The following is a 14786-nucleotide window of genomic DNA, read 5'->3' as shown; positions in this document are numbered from 1 at the left end:
TTGGCCACAGGGCACACTTCTGGCTTATGGACAGCTTGTTGTCCACCAGGATTCCCAGGTCATTCTGTGCAGAGCTACTATTTCTTGGAGGTGAACACTGTCATTTCCTTGCTGATTACCAGAAGGCATCTATGGATGTTAGAGTAAATAGTAATTAATTGACCATATAAAACCACAGATGACTGAAGAAGCTGACTCATATCCCACCTTTTTGTTTAAACTTGCTGTAAATTCTTCACATTTTTGATTGGTTAGAACAAAGATAAACTGCTTTAAATGTAACCACAACCTGTAAACATTACATGCAATGTCTGAAGCATGGGTTGGATTTTCTTTTGGGTGAGTGGGTGCAGCTTCAGCTGAGAGGTTGGATCAGCAGTTTCCAGGCCATGAGCATTTCCTCCCTGAAAAAGAAAAAAACTCGAGGGTTTTTGCAGAATGAGGAAGAGCAAAACAGCTGTCTTACACACAAAGGTGTGTACTGACAAACTGGAAGAAATGGAGACGCAAGGGGGAATTTTGCTGGAAGAATATTTAGGCTCTCAGAGAACATAGGAGAAATGAGGCAAAAGAGGTTTTTTATTGTCATATCCAGCCCAAAATGCAGATAATTAAAGGTTTTGAAAATATCCTCCTAAACAGGGAGGATATTTATTGACAATAAACACATGGGAGTGAGAAAGCTCCTCCCTCTTGAGCAAATTTTGCATTTGTACAGAGCTACACTGGAACCACAGGAGACCAAACACTACTCTCCAGACATTTCAGACACCAAAAGCTGCTGAAAGTTGATACCTCTATCTTTTGTCAGACTGCTCATTGCATCCACCCCATCCAGATCCTCAGGCAACTTAGGCTGCAGAGTGTGAGGTCAGCCTGGGTGCTAGGGCACTCTCTGCTCCAAGGGAAGTCACAGCACAGTTTCTTTCTCTTCATCACATTACAGCCTGCCAAAGCCATTAGCTTACCTGAGAAACTACAGTAAGTTCAGAAAAGTGACTTTCCAAAACTAGGCCTGCCTTCTCCAGTTGTTCACAGAGAACAGCACTTGCATTTGATTGCTCTGCTGATCCTTAACTATTTTGATTTTTTATTACAACTCTTTCTAGTTAATTATTCCCTCCAAACTAGTCCAGCTTATCCTCTCGCTCTCAGCACTTTACTCAGCATAGCTCTCTCATTACTTACTCATTTTTGCCAGAACACTGGGATCTGTATCAACGTGACTTATTTTCTTGAGGTGTCCCTGACCATCAGACACTTCATCAGATTCTTTAATATCTTTTGCATCCTGTTGCTGTACACAAGTCATGCACCTGCTGGACCATCTGCCGTTGCAGACTGCAATTCAACCCACGCACACAAGAGATTTCTTTATCCATTACTTTGCACTTTGTTAAATGGTAACTGTCTGTACAGTGAGGCTCTAGTAAGGTTTTTCAGAAGATGCTTGAAAAACACAGGCTAAACCTAATTTTTTTCTTGCCATTAACTTGAGAGAACTCCAGTTGTGCCTCCAGAAGTTCAAAGGAGCACATGGGGAGGCCTGCAAGGCAGTGTGGCATGCTGAGTGCTGCTCATCCTGCAGCCAGGGAAAGAGAGCACAGTGGCACTAGACAGCCTAGAGTTTCAGGACTCTTGCACAGAGTGCAGAAGTGCTTTTATTCCTTTCCTGCCAATTTTCTTTTGTTCCCTGCCTTCGTCTCATATTCTGGTTTTTGTTCATATTTCTGGAATGGCACAAAAAAGCTGTGCTGTAACTACCTGATATTTGCATGAATTTTTTGGGTTGCCATTCATTTTTTTCTCTCCTTCTCTTTGTCCCTCACAAGTCAGCCTACTGAAAAGTTGTTTTGGCAGTTTCTCAGGCAATTCAGATAAATACCCAGCTTTCCATCAAGCTCCCAAACCCTTGAATTTGCAATACGCAAGATTTTCTTTTCCAATTTCCTCGCAGTACAGGCTGAGAGTAGAATGACTCCAGTTTGTTTTGTTGCTTGCCATGATCCTGCAACACTGAGAACTAAACAGCTGAGTTTGGTGTTTGAAAGTCAATTGCCTTTAAGTTCTTTACCCTGTATTCAGTCTCTGTGATGTGACAATAATTTCATTTTTACATACATGTTACTTTGCTGCCTGATAACAGTGTATTGACAATACTGACAGTGGGAGAATAGCAGTATATTGACAATATTGAAAGAGAAGTCTTCTGTTATTTTTTGTAGCTTGAGGGAAGAAAACTGCAGGTATTGTTTTGGTAAATCTTAATCTTCTGCATTGGAAGTGTGCATTCCCCAGGGATAATTTTCTTGTATGACTTATTTGCTCAGTCTCTCAAAGTCCTTTGGAGTTGGTTGTTTTGGTCAGTGTCCCTGGGCAAGTGATCCCTTGTGAAGAAACCTGACCAAAATGTCTTCTCTTAGTTTTCTTTGTGCAATATATTGCTATCACTAGTGCTCAGTGGGAACACTGGCACAACCCAGAATATTTCATGGCAATAGCTTCCACTGACAGATTTTTATCAAATCATCAGGATTTGGTCAATTGTATTATCTTTGCTATAGAGTCTTTTTCTCTGGAGATACCACACAATTAAAGTGTCAAATTTAATGAATGCTAATAGAAGGCTGACCACCATTTACCTGCAGAATGAAATCTTACAGAAGACAGGAGAGTTAATACCCCTTTAAAGAGAATAGAGGTCAGTATGGAGTGGAAACAGTGGCTGTTGTCTGTCCTATTACTAGGTTCAGACCTTGGTTTTGATTATAAATGTTACCTTCCCATCTCCAGATATAAACTTGGAGAATTTGGTTACTAGTCCCATAGCTGAGGTGGTGACTCCAGATTACCAAATTCTCTGTGGCAGCTGTGGTGGATAGTTCAGGAGCAAACTACAGAATTAAATGTGTTTGCATAATAAGCCCACATAGAGCTACACATAGCAATCAAATTAACAAATACTACTTTCATATGCTCCCCTATTACAAACATATTTGCAGTCTTTCTGTGGATTAATCATGAACAGGCAAAGGTCTGAGCTTGTGGAATAGCACATTCATTGTCAATTGTAACTCATGAGTAAACTTGCAGGAGGAATTGCTGTTAAAATACTTTCTTTCTCTGCTTGGTGAGGTGCTCCCACAATCTTCAGTGCTTTACTAGCAAGCTGTATAGAACCAGTACATTTAGGGTAATAGGATTCCTGTCTTGGCTGGGTTTTGAATGTTTTATGAGTCAATTAAAACCACTTGAAAGAATTTAGTGACAGAGGCACCACACATTTTATTCCCTGACAACTATGTTCTGCATTGTTTTCATAGGGGTAGGATTAATGAAGGTTTTAAAAAACTTTGCCCCAAAAGGAAGTACCCAGATTCCAGTTATTTGTGTTTTTAAGCGCTGAAACTTGGCAGTACAGTGTGTAGAAATTTTTCAGTGATCCAAAATAACCCTAAATATATATGTAGTTAGGTCTTCAAGCATGTTAAAGTATTGTGTTTACTGGGATTTGTGTGGTCCCACAGCACCTTCTGAGTTTTATTTTGTTTGTGTGTGTGTGTGTATGACCCGAGGATCTGGAAAGAGTTCTGTCTAAAGAATATTTTGGTAAAGTTTTATCCACAGAGGAAATCACACCAGTGTGATTACATCAGAACACTTAAACTGCTGAGGATCTCCTGCCTGACTCCATATTCAGACTTCCTTTAGAAAGGGAAGAATTAGTCAGCAAACAGAAAACTATTTGTTATCTATATATTTTAAACTAGGGATCAGCTGGAAGTAGCCATGATGTGTTAGGGACAAATTTTCAGGCATGAAAATCACTATTTCCATGGACTTCAAAGGAGCCATACAAATTTTGAAACCCCAGGGGTCTGACCTCTGGATTTTTCTTCAACTTCCACATTATATTCACTACCTTCCTTACCACATCTTTTGCCAAACAAAGTTATATTTAGCCTTTTGTCTGATATTTTATGGTGAATTCAGTTCTCCCACCACCACTATTCAACTCATATTACTGTCATTCATGATTTTGCAAAGCCATTAAAAAAAAAACCAAATCAAAACTTTTTAAAATATAGTTTTAACTCCCCCTTGGCCAACTTTTATTAGGTGTATGGCTTGGTAATTTCTGATGCCCCAAAATTAGGAACTAGGAGACAGTGACAATGAGAGTCCAGTCACCTTAACTGTGACAGAAGGGTAAGGCAACAGGACTTCACACTATGTCTCTGCATTTGTGGAAGAACTGGAAACTAATTAGTCTGGGAAGAAGTAACAAGTTCCTATATGAACTCTAAACCAGCACTCACAGATCACTAAAGTATTTTTAAAATATAATGAAGGCTCATAGTGACCTGAAACGTTAGACACTTGTTTAATTGAATGCAAAGTTGAAGAATACTGAACTGGTCATATTGGCTCAAACTAAAGTCCCATCCAGCTTAATATCCATTTTCTGATACTGGCCAGGAGCAGGCTCCTAAAGGAGATTACAAGAACTAGGCATGTAGAGAGCAATTTTCTGGATTTGTGCCTCCAGCTCCTGTATTTCAGCCAGGTACTATGTTCTTAGGATAGCTACTGAGCCCCCAGATGTATTTGGGGTACATTCCTCCCTCTGCCCACTCCTCTCCCCCTCATCTTCCCTGCCTGCTATGGTTGGCAGGGTTCAAAACAGACAAATACACATTTTTTAGTCTGGCCTGTCTGCAGGTAAACCCCACCCTCACCCTACCCAACAGTGCACTGTGTTAAACACAATTTCAAAACATTATTTTTTGAGGCTTGAAATAACTGGATTTCCCTGAGCTTTAATTTACCACTTGACTAGTTTCCTATTTAAACTTTCACTTCAATCCTTATTTCACAGCATGAAATGATACCCCTGCACACTATATTTCTCTTTTTGAGGCAAGCCTACCAAAATTATCTTTTGCTTGGATGTGATGGGAAATGCATGCAACTTTCTGAAACAATTCAGTGAAAACAACATATTGCTCATAGAAAATTCTCAGTAAAGGTTGCAGCCGAGAAACTTTGATAGGAGGAATGGCATATCAGACACACTTTACCCAAAGTTCTACTTATTTAGAAAGGAAAAGGCATGAAAACTTTCTGAAAGAACAATTTTTCCCAAACCCCATTTGTGAAAGGTACCTAAGTGTGTGTCTGGCTTTAAGCAAAGGAATTGTTATAGAAATACTCCTGTGCTTGATATAATGCCTGCTAAACCATGGATTTAACCAGGCACACTGCAATTAATCACACAAATTTTTGCAGCCTGAGCTAAACAGTCAAGACTTGCTAGCTATCGATATATATTTCTTACATAGATAAGACACAGCAGGGAATCTTACCACTGGTTCAGGCTTTGATTAGACACATCTTAATTTTCTCGCTGGATGAAAAACCTTAAAACAAAGCTGCAGTGACTGTACATCCTCCCTAACACTCTATTTTTTCTTTGGATTTAAATAAGAAGGGTTATGGGGAAAACAAAGCCCACACAGAGAGCTCTCTCCCCACAAGCAATATATTTGTGTTTACAGCTGCTCATCTAACTGACTTTCATGAGGAGCAAAAGCTCCAGTTGAATCAGGGAAGTTCTGTAGTAGCTCTGAACATGAGTGTGTGAGTAGGTATGTACATAGGGGAAGTCTCATCCTTCATTTTGTATATGAATGATGGAAAGGATCCAAACAATTTCTGCATTTGACTGCAGGACTTCTAGCTAAGCTCTCAGTGAAATCCATACAAAAACATGTATCTGCATGTGTGGTCTGTGGTGCTAGACTTGTTGGTATTTTAAAAAAGAGAATATCCTCAGTCAGTCTAGTTAGAGTTGCCCCACCACGTACTGGGACAGAAGCAAAGAAAGAAAGCATGGTAGTGGTCTGAGAGCTTATGTGAAAGAAAGGGTGGTTTCAATTCCAGCTCCTGGTCTCCAAAGTATTTCACCGGTCCAGAATTTCTGGCAAAGCTGCCTAAGAGCCTGACTGTCTCCTGAGAGATGAGAGGTGTGCACTTGCATATTTTCAGGGACATGAAGAAACTGAGCTCAGGTTTCTTATTTTTGGGGAGAGGACATTTTTCACCACTGGTCTGTAAGCACAGGCAGGAGGGAGGCAGTCCCGTTACAATCCTTTTCAAATAGTATCTTCTCTTTCTCTGGTGTTTTTGTTTCACTTTGGGGCTGTGAAGGCACCTCCTTGCCGCATGGAGTTGAAAGCCTCTAAAGCTTCAGTGAGAAATCTTGTTTTATTGTTAACACTTTGTTTGTTTCTTGCTTAGCAGACATGGCAGCTGTGATTCCCACCATCAGACACTGAACGCTCCTTAGGTGATGAACGTGAAGCCTGTGTGTCTGACTCAGGATATTGTGTTGATGATCAAATTATGATGAGTTTGGAGCTCCAAGGCTGAGAGCTGCTTGGTCTAAATACCCTTTAAGACCTGTTCTCCATCTGTAAGGAAAGAAGCTAGCAGCTTTGCCACACAGCCACAGGGGTGTTTTGAAGATGAGGTATCTTGGAGATTGCATACCACTGAGATAATCTCATGGAGAAGGCTGTAAACACCTTGGATGGCAGTGTGGGCAGAACATGCTCCAGAGTGCCTGTGCTGGACTGATTGATTCCAAAAGGAAGTTTTCTTCACAGAGCCTGTGGAGCACAGGCAGCACAAAGTGGAGCCCTTGGAGACCCCTCAGACTAGCCAGCTGATTTCATCAAGGACACTGGGATAATAACACACCTTGGTAAATTGCACCCTGCCAGGAGCATAAATTTTGCTCCCGCAATATGGCAGGGATGCAGGCTGGTGCCAGTGCTCACTCAGTCAGCTTACTGCAGTACAGGCCAGTGGTTGCAGCAGACAGGGCTTGCAGGGAATGACAGAAGCCAGAACTCTACTGTCCACATCGTGCTAAGACCACACAAGGCATAACTGTGTGACGTGATGGCCCAGAGACAGAAACAGCATTACCAAACCCACTTGGCAGAGCACAGTTTGAGATTGCTGATCATGAGAGTGCAGGCTTGGAAGGGGCTGGGACCAACATCCATTCTGAGATGTGTCTCCACAGAGATAAGGGTGCTGATTGTGATGGGGTACAAACTAACCATGGATTTATGCACAGAGTGTGCCAGTCTAATTTGGAAGACCTGTTGGTCCCTCATGAGTGCACCAGGACAATGGGGATTATCATGCTTGGCCACTAAACTCCTGTCCACAGAGACAAAAATGAGTCTGGGTTCAAAACAGCTATGCATTTAATGTGAAATTGTTAAACCACATTAAATTTCTGTTTCAGCATTTTTAATCAAAGTTGCTTTTAATGTGATTAGACTTCTTTACCTTATCAAGTGAATTGATCTGAACCTAATTTCATATTTTTTTAGTCTTGAATTAGAATATCCACACAGAAATTGAATGAAATTTTAATACACATTTAAAAAATTAGTTTGGATTCACTTCCATGAGAGCAAAATGTCTGGACTGAACATGAGTCAGTGTAGTCACATCAATGAAGTGAGAGAGCTGTCAATCTTCAGAGCAGTCCTCACTGCCAGTGCTGGAGTAGTTTGGATTCAAACAGGGGCAGCCAAATTATTCCTGTTAATAGATTTTAACATTCCATGCCTTTTTGCTTAGTTATTTTCAGAGGCTATATCCTGGGTTATAACTAATGATGTTTTTCATGTGTGTAGTAGTCTGTAGAGACATTCAGCCCACACCAAACAGCATCAATGTCTTGCACATTAATGGTCTTGCATTGTGTGTGTGTGTGTATATGCGTATATATTTATATATATTTTTATATGTTTATAGTTGTGACTGGGTGATGTAAAAAGTTCTGAAAAATTAAATGTTAAAGTACCCATTTATCTTGTTGTGAAAGTTTCCTGAAGTTTCACAAATTGATTCTTTTAAAATTGTTGGCAAATTGGAGGCCAGGTCTTGTTTTATAGCAACATATATACAGATACATGTACAAACAACTCCAAAATGTGCCGTTTCCTGAAAAGAGACGTTAATGGGACGTCATCACCTGTCACAATTGCGGCTGTTGCCAAAGATGTTGCCTTGACCTTTAAACCACTGTTAGGATACTTCTGTGTAATCAAGATTTGCATCTTCAAAATGTCAGTAGAACAAAAGGTACTGTTGTCCTCACTCAGCTGAGTTGATGTCAAAGATCTGGTGCTTAGCTGCTGACAAAATTTCAAGTCAAACTTAAGATAAGACTGTGTCTCATTCACAGTTATATTTCTAATACATAGTTCCCATTCATTCTGCTTAGGATGATGTTTCTTACTCTTTTCTTGCTACCGGTGGAGGGCAACAGGCAGTTTTGAAGTTTATGCAGATTGTCTTCCACTTGCCTTCATGGGTTTTAAGGAGCACAAAATGAATAAAAAGAAAATGGCAGTCCCCAGTTTAAGGGGAGAAAGAGAGCAGGGTGAAACCATGAACTTAACTATTAATTCAAGAACTGATTTTGTTAAATGAGTACATTTTCTGTACAGAAAAAAAATAGTCTTAAACCATTTTTTGCTCTCTTGGTAAGGCAGTGCAATTTCAAAGTATTTGTAATTAGGCCCCTTTTAAAGTGTATTTGTAAAAATGAACTTAGAAGCAAAAGAAAACCAGGTTGTTGAAATTATATTCAACTGTTTGTTACTCTGGAGCACTATTTTAGTTTATTTATTTTATTTATTTTTTATTATTTATTTATTATTTATTTTTGTTGACTCATCTGTCTCTTCTAGCTTGCATTACATGTTGCAGAGATGGCAAAGTGAAAAGGTAGAGTTAGCAGCACTCTGCGTTCACTTCACATGATGTAATTAAGTTCATAAAGTACAGAGGTCCAGAAGAGCCAGACTACCAACGATGAGCCTGGGCATAGGCAGAGCTTAGTTTTTGAACTGAAGAAGCTGACATGGAAATAGCAAAGAGATGAATGAGTAAAAGCTACATACACAGTCTCTACCTGTGTATTGGTGACAAGTAGGCAGCACTCCTTTTTACCTGTCCTATGATGAACTGATGTACATGAAAGTTTGACTGCTGTTCTGTGAGTAACTGTGCAATTTTTATAAGATTGTGCAACATGCCTGAGCTACTTCACTCAGTGTTCCTACTCCACTGAAATTATGTAAATGATCCCATCTCTCTAGTTAAAGAAGTCCAAAGTGGCCCTTTGCTGCCGGAACATAAAAAGTATGTCAAGATCAGTAGATTGGACTGTGCTGTATCAGCTCAGAAGATTGTTGTACACTGGGCATTTTCTGACCAAACTCTGACAAGCCAGCTCTTTACCACAGTTCTGCAAATGTGGGGGTAAAATGGCTGGGTTAACATGGTGTTAAATCAGCTGCTACCTACTCTGCTGAAGTATCTCACAGATGGCAACAGCAGAGGAGAGGCAGACTTACGTGCCGTAAGCAATACCACCTTCTTTGGCATTGGTGTATATGGAAGTAAATCACACCCTTCAGCTGTGGATCTATGACACATTGTATAAAATGAATTATAATCTTTCTTCTCGGAATAATAGGCTTATTTCCGGAACAGATTTCTGGTATGTTTTTCTGAGAAATTTCCCACTTCTAACAGACAAGGTGCAGGAATTCATCTGGAGTTTCATTTTTAGGCTGTCATTTTGAATGTGTTCTTGGGCTGCTGGGGTCTTTCCACAGTATCTCACCCTCAAAAGCAGGGTCTTTTGTGGGGGTGCACCCTGTGTCTTGCTCATGATGCCTCAGTGCTGATAACTCCCTGGAATGATGGTTTAATACTGAACACAGCCTGAAGATAAAGCTTGAGTAGTTAGATTGTGCAGAGTACAGAAGACCAGGTTATATAGAGACTATTTAAAAGTACAATTTGTTAGCCAACAGAATCCCTTACGCTTTGCTGAAGTAGGCTCCCTCCTTGCTAAGTAGTGACCCCTTAAGGAAAAACCGAGCTACTGCCGCCAGCACTATCTCCCCATCTCCAGCTGTTCTTCCGTGAGGCTTACTTTTTCTCCCCGCCCTGCCTGGGGCTTATCCCCTCAACTTCGGTTCAGCACATTTGAGAAAGGATGCCGTAACGCTGTCTGTCAAGAAACTCAAAATGTGGCTCAAATGCATCTGTAACTTTTTGTGTCAAGAATTGTATCCGTGTCTTCTCCCCTTCCTCCCCTTCCCATCTTGATTTGATTTTTCACTAAAGTTGTATCACCAGGCCACTTAGGAAGTATAATTTTTTTGCCTTGATGTTTTGCAGTACATGTTGTTCGCTGTTCTTCTTTTACCATACAGAGAAGACTTAGACCAACAATGGGCTTTTTTTCTGTTTGTTTCAAAGTCCAAGTGCTGAAAAAACAAAATGCTGGCTTGCCACTGCTTCTTCAAGAGCTTCTTGCTCCAGGAGAGTATGTTGAAAAAACTGAGCCCAAAAATTTCAGCCAAGAAGATGAGGAACTCAATATATGCTGCTTTTTCACTGTTTTGTCTTTTTTAGGCCTGATTTGGGAAGATTTTTTTAATGTCTTCAGTCCAAGAATGCTGAAAAACAATTTTAAAGCTTCTTTTGTGCATGATGGTCATTTTTTGATGTCTAAAGGACATGCAAAAGTCCCCCCAAGAGAAGGAGAAATCAGTAAGAACTGTGAAGTAGCAAGCCTAGTTTTAGATTCTGATTCCATCTGCTTTTCCACATTTCATGACTTTTCCAGGAAAAAACCTTGCATCGTGAGACTTCAAGTAGTCTATATAGATCTCTTCTGTAACTTCTGAGTATTGTGTTTTCCACTCAATGGCGTAAGTGAGAGTCCTACAGGTAACAGTTATTTCTACCATCAGGGACTATGGCTCAGGTTAGCTGAGCAATTATATACAGATTCCTGAAGGTTTCCAGCTGATGGTGGAGTTCAGTTTGGTGCATTTGCACTGCTACCCGTTACTTCACAGCTGTCTTGGGTACAGCTGTATTGGGGGCAGTTTCGTCTGCGGACTGCAGTTGGTTGTGAGAACTGGTGGTTCTGGGACCAGCCCCTTGAGGAGATACCAAAGTAGAAACGGACCCACAGTGAGGACAGTGTGGGACAGGACCCCCTTGGAAGTCACCAGGTGCGGGAGGGCACGCCAGTCTTGCAAACCCTCCGTCCCCTGAACATCCCCCGCCACCGCGGGGGAGGCGGCACTGCCGGTAACCTCGCAGGTTAGGCGGAAGCCTCAGCTTAAGCAGGTGCCTAAGTGGCAGCATGTCAGCACCCTGATGAATACCGCACCCGCCTCTGGCTTTCTCCGACCCTGCGCCGGGCCGCCCGCAGGCTGCCCGCCCGCAGAGCCACCCGCGCCCGCAGCGCGCCCCGGGCAGCGCCGGCCGGCGGGGCGGCTCCAGGCTGCAACACCGCCCCGTCCTGCCCTGCCCGGCCCCTGCCCGCCCCGCCCCGCCGGGCCGCGGTGCCTGCGCCCTCCCCGGGGCTGGGGCCGGGGCAAGGGGCCGGGGCCGCCCGGCACCCTGGGGCCGTGCAGGCTCCTCCCGAGAGCAAGAGAGGGGTGCCCGGGGCGGGCGCTGGTGAGGCGTGTGCCGAGGGGGTGTGGTTTTGGGCTGGAGTTTATTAGTAGTAGTAAAGAAAGGAAAGCGGGGGAAAAAAAAAAAAAAAAAAAAAAAAAAAAAAAAAAAAAAAAAAGGGGTGGAGAAGGAGGGAGGGGGGTGAAGGGGAAAAAAAAAGGCCCGAAGAGGAGTTTCCAAAAACTTCCAAGGAACTCGCGGCTGCAAGTCCCAGGCGGCAGGCAAGAGCGATGCTGGAGCCTCGAGCGCTCCGGGAGCCGACAGAGGCGGCGGTGGCGGCAGAGGGGGTGACCGCGGGGATGGCGGCGGCAGCGGGGAGCGCGGTGCCGGCCGGAGCCGGGATGGCCGAGAAGAAAAAAGCCGGCAACGGCAGGAAGGGCAGGAAAGGCAAGGGGCCCGGCAAGAAGCCAGCTCCGCCGGAGGAGGGCGAGGCGCCCGGGTCCACCACAGGTAAGCCCATCGGCAGGTGCGAGGGCCACCCCGCTCGGACCCTCCGCGGCCGCGGGTCCGCACGCAGCGGGCACATCTCCGGCGCCCGCCGCCGCCTGCCCGGCCCGGCGGAACCTCCGCGCCCCGCGGCGGCTGCTCGCGAGCTCCCGGAGCGGCGGAGGCGGCGGCGCTGCCGGGAGCTCCTCGGCTGTCCGACCGTGGTTCGGTCTGCTGCCCTATTTCCCTCCCGCTGGCCCCGAAATCCTGAGAGGCTCTCGGTCAGCTGTTGCTTTCTTCATATTTCCCCCCCCCCCCTCCATTTTTTGGAGGGCGTGAGACTATCTCTCCTATTACAAAACACATTTTCTGTCCCTTCCTTTCCCTTCCTTAGCGTAGTTGAACAGATGACCAACTTTCATATGGGGTATTTTGTCTAAACTTGCAGCTATTTACTCAGGGATGATCAGAGAGGACATTTCGCTCACTAAGCAGCACGTGTTTTGCTCTTATGCCTCCTCAGTATTAAGCACAAGAATTCATGCCAGTGATACCCTTGTCCTCCGTAGGTGTCCAGAAGCAGGACCCAAAGGAAGGGCCAGAGCTGAGCGTGCTGCCCCACTCGCCATAGTTACTTATCCCTGTCAGCCAAATGCCCCAGTCAGGATCAAGGCTCCTAGTGCAGTACAAACACGTATGAGTGCATGATGCTTTTCCTAGAGCCCTTGTGTTATGCCACCTAGTTTATCAGAAAACCTAGCAGTGTCTGTGGATACCCTTAGCTTTTTGCAGCAGCAATGTGTAGCTGCAGCTACTGTTCACCAATTTCTTTGAATTCTTTGGGGTCTTGTGAGAAATTGTTTTAAAAGAAGCATGAGAAAAGCAGTCAATTGCTTGTGGTTTGGTTTTGGGTTTTTTGGTTGGTTGGGGGGTTTTTTCCCCCCTTTGTGTTGTGTTCCTCTCCAAACAGCCAAATTAACATAAAGCCCAGTAGGGTAAAACTTTCTAAATATACCTACATTAATTTTGCTTAGTGCATCATGGCCAACACAGTGCTGCTCTAGACCTCAATCATCAGCCCTCAGGGAGGATGTGTGTGATTCAGCAGCAGCAGATATCCCTTTGGGCTACTAATCTTTACAAACTAGCACTGCCCAATGCACCCTCTCTGTGTTAGGAGACACAGCTCACTCAGCTTCTGCTCAGCAGTGGCTGTAAACAAGTTTCAGGTACAGCAGGGGAGGTTTCCCTTGTTATGCCAAGACAGAGACTAACACTTCTTTTGATCTTCTTTTTCTCTTTCACTGGATTTTTATAATGATGTTACTCTATGCGAGCATCTCCTGCTAAAACTAACCATCTCTGGCATTAAAACATTAAAACCTCTGGCAAACTTATCGGCCACAGCTGGGCTGTCTGAAGTGTTTGGGGGTTTTTTTGTTTGTTTTTGTGGCTGGCAGAAAACAGGAAGACAGTGACAAGTGGGACAATTTGTGATAGGAAAGATCTGCCAAGGAGGCCCATTTTCTCACTGTGCACTTCAGAGTTCTATAGCATCCCATCCCATTCATGTAGGAGAGCTTTCTGTGTCCTGTTGTGCAGTTTTCCTTTTCCAGTGGAGCAGGTTGCTGATGGAGTAGTGAAAGGAGCTGAGAACCAGAGGGCATTTTTTTGAGTAATCCAACCAAGTCAACGTCTAAACTAGGCAGAGATTGTTGGGAAGATGGTCTTCTTTCTCTGTAGAAGTGAGCTAGAATAACCGAAAAATCCATGCAGGTAAATAGCACCTAAAGTTTGGGTATCTAAGTGTTGGTTGATTCTCACTTCTGGTGGTTGGATTATGTCTGCCGTGGTGAGTGTTTCACCTGAAAATCTGAAGGGTAGCAAATGTAGGTTGAGGTTCATCAAGGCAGAATTCAGATCATGCCAGCTCCTAAGGCTTTGCTAAAACTCCAGAAGGCTAAGTCTCTACTAAACCAAAATATGCCAGTGTTTAAACCAGAAATAATCCAGTTTTCTGGCAAGTGCTTACCTCAGGTCTGCAAAGCACCAGTATGTTTTTATAGGTATGAAAGAGTACCGCCTTCATCCATACCTGACATTACTAGTCAAAAGTTTCCTGTGTGGGCAAGAACTGAACATTCTTCTATCTTATGTAATAAAAATCCCATTCCTTCCAAGATGAGTGTATGTGGCAGGATAGCTCACATGTGTAGCTAATCCATGTAGTCTGTCTAATGGGAAAATGAAATACATCATAATGCATCACTATAAATTTGACTCAAAATCAGATAATGTCACACTGGAAATGTAACATAGGTTTTATCTAATCTGTTACTTAAGGGTATTATCTGGTTTGAGGGGCATTTAGAACTAGAACTGATAATTAGAAGAGAAAGAGTAGAAAGACTGATGCAAAATGTAGCAAGAGAGCAATTTTGCATTTCATGCCATGGGCTTTTATTCTTTCTGTTCAAGCATATTAGAGCTTGAATTAATTACTAGTCTACTCATGTTGATTAACAGTACTTACTGAGGACAATATGAAGACCTTCTGACTTTGATGGGAAAGGGAGACTTTCGACAGTTTTCCTTTTCGCTAATACAGTTTTGCAGCCATATCTGTTGTTATTTGCTGTGTTTAGGGTGTGCAGCCTGAGAGGTTCTGCAGCAGTTTTGCTTTTAGTTACCTCCTTTCTTTAGTTGAATTATGTCAAGAATTGTAATTTCTCTGTTGTGTTCTTTTCTATGAGGAGTTTTCATCCACTTACGGTCTTCCTTGT

At 43.1% G+C, this 14786-nt stretch overlaps 1 protein-coding gene across 7 annotated transcripts in view; it reads left to right on the top strand.

Annotated features, from left to right (window-relative positions):
- NRG1 (neuregulin 1) overlaps positions 1-14786 on the top strand; it is a 431945-nt gene that overhangs the window by 145064 nt on the left and 272095 nt on the right. For 5 of the 7 annotated variants that reach the window (XM_039567699.1, XM_039567698.1, XM_039567697.1 and 2 more), the window contains exon 1: positions 11736-12027. The exons of the other annotated variants lie outside the window; for them this stretch is intronic. In XM_039567699.1, the coding sequence (XP_039423633.1) occupies positions 11808-12027 (220 nt within the window). In that variant the 5' untranslated portion in view covers positions 11736-11807. Of the gene's footprint in view, positions 1-11735; positions 12028-14786 lie in introns of those variants that run through there. 7 annotated transcript variants of the gene reach the window in all.

This window comes from Corvus cornix, chromosome Z (genome assembly GCF_000738735.6).
Source record: "Corvus cornix cornix isolate S_Up_H32 chromosome Z, ASM73873v5, whole genome shotgun sequence".
Taxonomy (NCBI): Eukaryota; Metazoa; Chordata; class Aves; order Passeriformes; family Corvidae; genus Corvus; species Corvus cornix.
This window is presented reverse-complemented; position numbering and strand designations above follow the sequence as displayed.